The following is a 10,645-nucleotide window of genomic DNA, read 5'->3' as shown; positions in this document are numbered from 1 at the left end:
CCTCAATATTATTTTTAATTTAATTTACAGTTTTTGCTGCTAATAGAATTTTTAGTAGTTCTAGGGTTAGCTTTGAACCAACACAAGACTGGATCTTTAGAAAATTTCCTACTCTAAATACTCTAGGATCAGCTGAACAATCTGTAAATAAGCTCCCGGGAAGACATTGGTTTAAAATGTTTGTGTAATTAATAGCATGCTTTTTTACTGTACCTGTTCTTAATTTAAGAAGCTGCAAAAGCTAAAATTCATAAAATCAGTAATTTTAAAGCTGGACAATTGATTTGCTTATATTTTAATCCACTGGAAATAAAACATGTGTTTTTGTTAATTAGCTACTTTAACAAAACTTTCTTGTTGCAAGAAAAGTTCCAGAATCTGAATCAGTAACTTACAAATACAAAATATGAAAAAAGTATTAGATGGTTTTGTTTGGGTTTTTTTGCTAGTTGCAACCATTCACAAGTTGCCCAATTAACTGCCTTTTCAGTAAAGGCAGATGGATTTTCCCAATGTGGGTTCACCACATTCAGGTTTTTGCAGATGCTGCAGTAAGGCAAATGGGGGATGCCCTGTGCTTTTAGAGACCAGGCTGCTCTTACCTGGAACCCAGCTGGAGATACTCAGCTTCCAGCTGTTTCTCAAGCTGTCTGGCTTGGCTACAATCAGGTGAAAATTTGAAGAAATCAAGAAAATTCTGCACCATTAGAATTTTGAAATCTTGTGCGTACCAGGTATGGTTTAGGTTTCTTGGGTTTTTTGGTGGTTTTTGTTGTTTTTGTTGGGTTTTTTGTTTGTTTTTTCTTTTAATACTTGAGATTTCCCAAGATGAGAACGGGCACATCAATTACTCTGCATATGGGAAGAAGCTTCAGCTTCTGGGAAGATTCAGTGTGGGATTCTGGGATGAGTCTCTACGGGATTCATACTCCATGAAATTCAAACTGAGGGACAGTGTAACTGCCTTCAAAAATGACACTGGGGAGGGAGCTGGGGAAGCAGAACTACAAAATGCCAAGTGTTGATTTCAGTAGTAAGGCTATGAAATGAGTTCACTTTGAATTCAGGTTGTAGTCCTGAGGTGAGGCCCCTTCTCTGCAAGGCCCCCAGCTGCTGTCCCATTTAATTTAATGGGAATTTGATGTGCTAATTATGAACACAGATGGAAATCTTTGCAGTAATTGGCCGACCATTTTCAAAATTTGCAAGTAATGAAAATCTAATAATCAAATCTAAGAAACAAAATTAGTGCATTTCAAATCATTCTAGCTAACATTTCATCTTTAGACATAAAAAATTCAATCCAACAAGACTGAACTGGCTTAAATCAGTAATGCTGCAACAGGAAATTTAGACACTTTCCAAGACTTTTTAAAAATCCTCAAAAAATATATAAATTAAATTCAGTGGCTTACATTGTATATATGCTACATCATAAGGCAAAGTATCATGGAAAACATTTAACAATTTAAAAAGTACAAATGCTTTCAACTAGCAGTTTGGAATAAAAAGCAACTAAAAAAGCAACTCTATTAATGAAGGCTGTAAAACAAAAACAATCTTAAGAGGGCCAGCAGTGCAGCCCCTGGTCCTGAGAAGAATCTCACTTTTCTTCACTGGCTGAGGTATCATTTCCATCATTCAGCTTCTGCTTTTGCATTCTTGTTCGAGTAGATGCTACAAAAAAAACCCAACAAAGAAAAAGAGTTAAATATTTTCTTCATAATTACTTTGGACTGATTATTGGAAAAATTTGTAAAGATACAAGGAATAGAAGTACATTGTTCTATTGTAAGCAAACTGAATCCCTCATTATAGGATGAACACCTAATTTTGTGCTGTTTCAGCCATTCTTGCTCAATCTTACAGATCTTATGAAATTCCTTCCACCTGTTCACTCCAGTTCTCATTGTCTCTGTCCCCTCATTGTCCATTTCCATCCTCCAGGTGGGCAGATGGTCTGTGTCACATCAGCAATCTCGCCTTGCAGCCAGGCAGAAGCTGTGGGCTGAGCAGTGCCCACATCCCAGAGACAGCCTGCCCAGGAGTGCCTTTTCCCCTCAGTGGCACACACCAACACCACTAGACACGAGACAGAGCTCTCTTTCTTAACCCCTGCCATAAGTCAACACTGAAACATTTTCCATACCTTAAAATAGAGGTGCCTGGATCCACACTCCTATATAGCTATCTTGATGAATAATCTAAGACTTTTTAATTGGCAAATCTGCTCAGCTGCAGAGCTCAGGCTCTCAGAGTGAGAATGCCCGGCCAGGCCAAGTGTGCTCCTTCTCACAAGTGGAAAATACAACTCAGATGTGGGGTTGGGGCCGTTTTGCTTTTCATGAGCTAGATTTCAATTTCTTTTCAAAACAGAAAAGTGATGCCATAAGATCTGAAAGAAATGCTGACCCACAGTAGAAAAAAAAGCAGTCTCAGACATTTCCCTATAAAAGCAAAGCAACAAAAAACCTACATACGGTTTTCCTGTGTACATAAATTTCCATTTTGTAATCTGCATTTTCAAGATTATATGCAGGAAGTACAAAAGCTAAGCAAATGAACCAAATCACATCAGTGTTGAACAATGTTTTCATCTGAGTGGGCCCAAGCTCTCTTATCCAAGGCACTCCAGATTATGAGAAAAGTAATACTCACTCATTTCTGCAAGCTTTTGTTGGAACTTGGACTCCTGGGGTAGGTGTTTGCTACAGAAAGAAAGCATAAGGTTATGTTAATAAAAACACCTTTTTACCTTCATAACCTAAACTGTAAATCCACGGAGTAGCTTTTTGACATCAAAGCGTGTAACTGAGGAGCTTCATGCTTCCATCTCTCATTTGTTACCGCTGCTAAAGCTCACAAATTACCACAAGACAGGATATCAGGAAGAAGTCAAGATGAAGGCCCTGAGAACCCAATACATGCAAGATCTCTGAAAAGCCCAGGGCAATCTCTCACCTTCCATCTGCCTCATCTGTCCCCTCTATATCGAAGCGCAGCCTCTTCAGTGGCTTCGGGGCAGCAGCTCCTACTTCTGCACTGCGCTTCAGCTGGCACTCACTGTTGCACAACATCTGGTTTATTTTTTGAAACTTTTCAGAAGTCTGAAGTGACAAGAAAATAGGGAAAGTATTGCCAATAATTCCTGAAAACACACCAACTTTCCAGATTATTGACAAAAAATTAGGAGTTCTAAAACTCTGGAGTTTTAAGGACCATTATCTTGTGCCAAAGCAACTAAAATAAAATGCAACATATTTTGAAGGTGAAGTCTGGATATTTGAAAGGAGTTAACAGAACTTCCCTATAATTACTATATTAAATCAGGTGCACTCATTGGCCTGCTCTAGAGATGTGAGCAGGCTATCCCATTCCTCCAAAAGTCACGTGCATTTAAGACCAGACATCAAAGATGTTAAAACTCACCCCAAATGATTCTCCAATGGACACCAAAATTCTGCCAAATGAAGAAGAGAAGTTTAAGCTCCATTTAACAATGACAGAAGCATTGACTAATTTGCACAGGTTAGCACAAGGCATTAACAAGGTCTCTTCCTCTCTCTCTCGACGTTAACAGTGCAAATCCATACTGTGCTTTACTGTGTTGAGACATTTCTCTCTGAGCCACTGAATGCTCAATCACCAAAAGAACTGAATCACACAGATAGAAATGAATTTGTGGCTTGAAAGAATCAGAGGCCCCCATAGTCTGTCCTGTATCAGCAAGAAGAGCCTTCAGTGCTGGGTGTCCAGACAATCATCCTCTCATCTCTACCTTTAGGTGTCTCCTAATCAAAATCATGCAGGACTTCAACCTAAAATATACAATAATATTTAAACTTTTGTGCACTGTGGGACTCACTTGATCCTAGTCTGGAAAAGCCACTGGAATTTGGTACATTTACTGTCATCCTCGTCTGCTAAGAACCAGTGACCAACAGTTTGAAATCTTCTATTCAGCCAGCTATACAAACATTTTGTTGCAAAAAAGTATTTTCTCTTTAAAGAAGCTGACAAAGCTCATCTGTGTTTTTCAGGAGCGTGATGCAGGGTCAAAGCCAGCAACATTTATAGCAACCAGGTCAGGAAAGTCCTCTATGTTGGGGAGTAAAAAAAAAAAAAAAAAAAAAAAAAAAGAGGAAAAAACCAACAAAAAACCTCCTTGTGCAGAATAGAAAAGCATTGAATGATGAATAAAGATTCCAAATACAGGAAAAAAACTATTAACCAAAATTATATGATAGCCACAGACAAACTAGACTGCAGTTTTTCAATTTGCTTCCACTAAAATCCCCCACATACCTTAAATTTGGTCAAAAAAATGCTTGTCAACAACATACCTAGACCTTGGAGTCATCTTTGTGGGTGACTGAAACCCATCGGAGAATTTGTATGGGCTCTTCAGAGGTGAGATGTAGATGTTATTGCCAGCAGGGACACGCCGAGGAGAGTTGGAGAACTGGTAAGGACTGCGAGGGATGTGGGGGATTGGTGACAGAGTGGGAGGCTATAAAAATAATAAAATAAATAAAATAATCATAAGCTTTTATTGCCTATATATTTCTAGTCTACTGAATAATGAATAGAGCTAATGGCTTACCCTGCTGGAAGCATACTGCAAAATGTTTGTTTTCAGCTTCTGCATAAACACTAAGTTGTAAAAGACTATGATGGAGTCATATTGTTCTTCTCGGATAAGAACACGTTTGAAAGTCTGCACAGAGTGAGAAAATCATACACAGATTAAAAAAAATAAAAGGAATGAAAATTTTACATTTGACAAACTCATAAAGTCACTCAACATCTGTGTTAGATTAAAAGCTAGGATGGTACATGAGTTGTATGCAAGCCATTGTAACTTCTCTAAACTGCTGGAGATTTTTCCAAATGTGTTTGAACAGCAGTACAAGCACCTACTTCATTAATTGGCACAGCCCTTTGGTGTGAACACAGTTCTAACATTTTCCAAATTTAAGAACTATTTGCTTTCACACACATGTGTCAAAAAGTCTAGACTACTGTGCATGCCTTGGAAGGCTAAAAAACTCATTACTGTCCTGATGGGGACAAAATAGTTCTATAGGCTTGGAGACAAGTCTGGAGTTTAGCCAAGATCCACAAATACACTATGAGAAATTCTGCTTCTGAGAGGATGCTACAGCTCCAGGTGAGGCTTTTTCTATAGATTTCATATACTGTGCTGTGAAAAAATCAATACATTGAAGTTCCTGTGAAGGAAGGAACTTCTTCATGTTGCCTGCAACTTTAATACATACACAGCTGTTTGATATATAGCCATACATCTCTATTTGCTGTCAAACCATGTTTCTGTTGAAAGCTTCTGTAGAAAATAATCTGCTTCTCTTCCCTTCATGCTCCAAGGAACTTAGACAACTCATAAAGAAACTTGTGTTACTTTTGAAAATCTTATTAGCTCTAAACATAAATTTTTCATCTAGGCTCCATATGCAGTCATAAACCATTGTTACATATTTTTCAAAAGATGGAATGAAATTTGTTTTCTGGGGAGAGTTACCAAACTATTTATGCAAGATGTTTAACAGATATTTAGTATTAGAGTCAGTTTTCTCCTCCACAAAATAGAGATGCAGTGAAGCAGAAGTTTTCTTCTGTATGTTCAAGTGGAGCTTATTTTGATTTCAGGGGAAAAGAATTAAGTTTTTAAGATTTTTATGGAGGAATAACATTTAAGAACTTCCATACCTCTTGATTTGTGTTGCAAAGCTCCTTGTATGCTGAAACTATCATTTTAAATCGAAGATCTACATTCTTTACTTTGCATATGCCATACATGGAACACATCATGATCTATTAAAGAAACAAGACAATTGAAAATTAATTCAGCTTCTTCATTTCAAGTTAAGAAATAACTTTCTTTTACTGATTGTGCCCTATAAACTAGCAGACAACTCAAATTAGAAAGAACTTCTAGAACCTAAGTTAACATAATGCTACCTCCATTTCTATGTGACAAGCAACTAATTGGAGCTGATAATAACCTTCTTAAACTCCTACTATGTGCTGCAATTTCAGGGTAGAATAACAAAAAAATTTATCAGCCACACGTGTTGTCTTTGCAAAGAAAATCACTGTATTTTTATGCAAATTATTAGAAACGGTGGTCTGTCTTTGTTTTTTGGTTTTTTTTTTAACAGTTCAAATTGGTATTTGAAGGTGCCATATCAAGTAATTGCCAGTGCTTAAAAAACTGAGATGACAGACTTCAGTCTAAACTAAGTCCTCCTTTCAGTGATCAACAGATTAATAAGAACCTCAGAGTACAGTTTCTAATGGCTAAGAACATACAAAGAACATTTTGTCCAGGAGAGTCTTTTTAACTTTTTAAAACTTTTTTTTTCTTCACGTTACCTGGTCCAGGTGCCTGTCTCTCATTAGCTCATACTCATTTTGCAGTGTGTGCTGGAAGAGGGTCCAGATCAAGGGTTCCAGGTCAGGATGGTCGGAGAGCAGGTGAAGGAATAGGGTATGGAGTCGACGATAGGCCAGTAGATACACTTCAGAAACAAAGTAAAATAAACAGAAATTGTTGTAACAGGAGTATACAAAATGAAAGGAATGCAATGAAGGAGGGACAGCATTGTACTGCTCGCCCTCAAAAAACTACCAGACATCAAGTGAAGGTAGTAGAAACCAGGCTCAAAATAAATGGAAAAGGTTTTCATACAAGAGACAGTGGACAATATGGAAGGCCACACCAAACACCCCTGTATGTCCATGTCAATTCAAACAAGCACCTGGAACATGAATCTGCTGAGAGTTACTAAGCAGACACAGCACAAAAGGTTCAGAAATCCCCCCAAGTGGGATGAAGATCAAGCCTGGGAAAGCACCAGCCAAGTCTGCCCAGTTTTCCAGGTTGACATGACATCTCTTTATGGTCACTGCTGGTAAAAGGATGCTAGGACAGAAGAGCCCTCCATCCGAGGCCATATGGACACTCTTACAGCCAGGATAGGGAAGTCTTCACTTCTAACTCCCAGAGTGCACACAGGAACCACCTGCTGGCATCACTTTGCCCTTTCTTCCAGAGGTTTGCCTGGTGTTCACTACAGATTCTACAACAAACTTTTCAGAAATGCTGAGTGTCAAAATCCAGAAAGGATAAACTACAAGAGATAACTTTGCAATGTCAGCACATGCAGAAGGAACAAACCTTTCTTGTAGAACAGAGAGAGGGAGGTAGATTTCTGCGGTTTCTGTGTTTGGGGGGTCACAGCAGGCTGAACATCTGGAGGGGAAGTAGCACTTAGAGGAGGTCCAGATGCCTTCTTCTTAGGAGATTTCACAGGAGAAAGATAGCTGGAGGTGCAACACATATTAAGCATTTAACATCACAGGATGAAGAAATTTCATTATTCAATTCTATATGAATAATACTTGCAGGAACTCTTCCCTTTTTCCCATTAGAAGAAACAAATGGCTATTGTGACCTGTTATCTCCAATACCTGATACAGTGACTTGTTTATTCCTAGGCAAGTAATGTAACAGTTTACAACTACATATTTTACAGGGCTGGGGAAAAATACTTCAAATATTTGAAATATTTTAAATATTTAACTTTCAATGTATAATAAATACCTGCAAATACAATGGTTGAACAAAACTTAAGTACCAAGCCTAAGAAGTAGGAAAACAGAATACAGCTGGATTTGAGTATTAAGGGCAATATCAATTTCACATTTCCCCAGACGTCAGGCATTCACTTACAGGTCTGCAGCAGTGTGGTTGTGCTGGAAAGGCATATTGGGAGTAGAAGGGGGTTCAGGCTGATCAGCTTGGCCTTCTCGCTCTTTTGACTGCTTGATAAGATCAAACAGAGGCGACCCCTGGAAAAATGACAGGAATCCTGCATCACACTAAGAACAGACAACAACTCTGAATGAATTTCATTCCTTCTCTAAAACCAACCAGCAAAATGTGAACCTCAACAGAAGATTAAAGCTTTGAAGTACTTCAGAACACTCATACTTTTGCAAATTTTAGCCATTTAACTTTGAGTTATTAAATACATCAAATGCTTTTTTTCCAGTTTCAACAGCAGTCCATTAGATATAGGTTAACTGCAGACTTGAGACAGTTGTATTAGTTGTATTCTAGAGTCCCTTACTACTTCTTATTAAAGCCATTTCTGAAAAGAAGAGTAATCAATACAAGAGAACACACAAAAGGTCACATTTCAAAAACCACAGAACAATACAAACAAAAAAATCCTCCCAACTACCCCAAAAAAATCCAAAACCAAACCATCCAACACCCAAAAAACAGCTAAAGGAAACCTCAGCCCATTGGTGACTGAAAATTACTGCTGTACCTACTGTCAATCCATTTTTGCTACAACACCTACCCAATATTTTATATTTGATAATATAAACCACAGTCACTTAACTGCACTGGGTACTACTTAGTCTCTGCAGGATCAGGTTCCAGAGCCACCCCTGAAAAGAGTTAAGAGTGACTCTGGATACATTAAGTCTGTGCCCTCGTGGCCCAAAGCAAACCCTAATTTTGATTTGAGTCTAACTATCAGTACTTTAACCAAGTCCTCTGGAATACATCAGAAACTAAGAGCTTGAGGTAGGAGGTGAGAGAGCAGGAGCAGAGAGAACGTAAGTGGGATGGAGGAGGTTCTGGCTGAAACCACATCACCCTTCTGCTGACGTTAGCAATAAACAGCAGTCCTGCAGAAACAAAATCTCAGCCTGCCTGCGTGTCACACACAACAGAATTATGCTGAGACAGCAAGACTACATGAGAAAGTATTTTGACACCATATTTATTAATATATTTGAAAGCACAGGGTTGATGGCTTCTGTTTGTTTTATTTTCTTTGAACAGGAGACTCATCCTTGAGTACAATGCTGCCTCTCACCAGTGCACCATCAGAACTCCTGAAGCAACAGAGAACATTTGAGCAGCAAATATGTGCCTTCTTGAGTGTGAGAGGCGGGGGAAGCAGTGTCCATAAAACTCAGGATTAAGTGGGCAAAACCAGACATCCAGCAATTTCTTCAAATGATCTTCCCAAAAGACAGCAGTAACATCTGTCAGCTCATTGCTCTGTACACAAAGCACTGTCTCATGGTTCCTGGTCTGTCTGATCTTCCAAATGCACATTTTAGATATTAAAATGCACTGGCACAGATGACAAATGTATAGCTATGAACAGGAGCACAGCATGCATGTAAAGCATGCAGCATCACCTGGCTAAGGCAATAAGAAAGAGCCTACTAAAATTAGACTACATTTACTAGAATTAAAACTAGCATTAAGACATTTCTTATTTAGACTTATTCCTAAAAGAATAACACCCTTTTTTAAGTGCATCAAATAGAAATTCAGAGTAACAAGATGAGAGTGACAAAGATTTACAATTTTTCACACTGCAATTTTTAAATTATGATTTTGGCAATACTGGAGCTGTTTCATCCATAGCAGAAAAAAACATCAGTTAGTGATTCATAACCACATAGTTGTTTCGCCATCATTTCTCAAGCAGTTCAGCTCTTGGGCTGGTTTGCATCATTTTTCCCTTCATTTAGGAGTGCATGCACTTCTCACTTGTGTCTCTCAGTGCTGCCCTTGCAGGTACATGACCTCCATTTCTCATTCTTCTGGCCACTCGGCCTCTTCCTTTTTTCTTATTCCCACCAGCACTTCACTTTGCTCTGAGGAATACAAATTTCTTTCCAGAGCAATCATTGCTGAGATATCTTGACTAAGAGTGAACCAGGCTTCATTCGCATCACATTTTATTGATTAATGACTGGAAAAGTATTGTTTCTAATGAAGGAGGAAAAGGGGTTGATGAAAGGGAATGAGAGGTCTAGTAAGAGAGGCAAAAGTTACTATTCTTGAGTTAGCACTTGAGAACAGCAGTTCCAGGTCCTCTCTCACCCCTGCTCCAATTTTGCTCACCTTATTCTGAGTGTGATTTCTCTAGATAAGGTATGGGGACACAGCAGTTTGCTACACACAGAAGGGATCTGCCTATTTCTGCATCATTTCCACTCCTCTTCTACCTGCCAGCCTCAACAATCAGTCAACCTCCACATACGTCAACTAAACGATCAGATAGCTAACAGAGAAAGCAAACCCAGATTTAAGTCTGCTCGGCAGAGAATCACAGAGCCAGAACAAGCAGTAAGAACAGACAGGGCAGCCACACCACAAAGGCTGGGAGCAGAGCAGAACACAAAGTACAAGATGCTGTGCATTTATTGACAACAACCTATTCCATAATCCAATTAGCATGTGGAATTTTATCTGACAGGAATGTAGCGAACTGACTGCTGCTTTCCATCAGTTAGCTGGGCTACCTTCAGCAAGAGGATATTTTTGTGTAGAAACATCTACCCATTGAGCCTGAACAGCAAGATGCAGTGAGTCCCATACGTCTCTTTTGGTTCCCACAAATACTAATAAGCTGTGGTTAAAAAGCTGGCAAGACAAAGAGGGTGCTGCAACCCAGCTGGCCCCAGCAGTGCAGAGCTGCCAGCACCAACAATGGCAGGGTGTGAGAAAACCCCATTCAATGTATGTCCCTGGGCAAACCACAGCCTTGTCACCTATGCTGGCTGCACAAACTTGTCAGCCCTGCGG

General features: G+C 39.1%; 1 protein-coding gene across 1 annotated transcript in view; it reads right to left on the bottom strand.

The window, feature by feature from the left end:
• Positions 1 to 1,201: 1,201 nt before the first annotated feature.
• RB1 (RB transcriptional corepressor 1) overlaps positions 1,202 to 10,645 on the bottom strand; it is a 70,383-nt gene continuing 60,939 nt past the window's right edge. The window contains exons 17-26 of the mRNA XM_041407205.1: positions 7,754 to 7,872; positions 7,199 to 7,344; positions 6,394 to 6,539; positions 5,728 to 5,832; positions 4,604 to 4,717; positions 4,344 to 4,510; positions 3,430 to 3,460; positions 2,962 to 3,107; positions 2,659 to 2,708; positions 1,202 to 1,677 (exon numbers count right to left, since the gene is read on the bottom strand). Of these exons, the coding sequence (XP_041263139.1) occupies positions 1,604 to 1,677; positions 2,659 to 2,708; positions 2,962 to 3,107; positions 3,430 to 3,460; positions 4,344 to 4,510; positions 4,604 to 4,717; positions 5,728 to 5,832; positions 6,394 to 6,539; positions 7,199 to 7,344; positions 7,754 to 7,872 (1,098 nt within the window). The 3' untranslated portion in view covers positions 1,202 to 1,603. The remainder of the gene's footprint in view (positions 1,678 to 2,658; positions 2,709 to 2,961; positions 3,108 to 3,429; positions 3,461 to 4,343; positions 4,511 to 4,603; positions 4,718 to 5,727; positions 5,833 to 6,393; positions 6,540 to 7,198; positions 7,345 to 7,753; positions 7,873 to 10,645) is intronic.

Source organism: Onychostruthus taczanowskii, unplaced genomic scaffold, assembly GCF_017590055.1.
Source record: "Onychostruthus taczanowskii isolate IOZ18803 unplaced genomic scaffold, ASM1759005v1 scaffold26, whole genome shotgun sequence".
Taxonomy (NCBI): domain Eukaryota; kingdom Metazoa; phylum Chordata; class Aves; order Passeriformes; family Passeridae; genus Onychostruthus; species Onychostruthus taczanowskii.
Note: the sequence above shows the minus strand (reverse complement) of the source record. Positions and strands in the feature narration are given on the sequence as shown.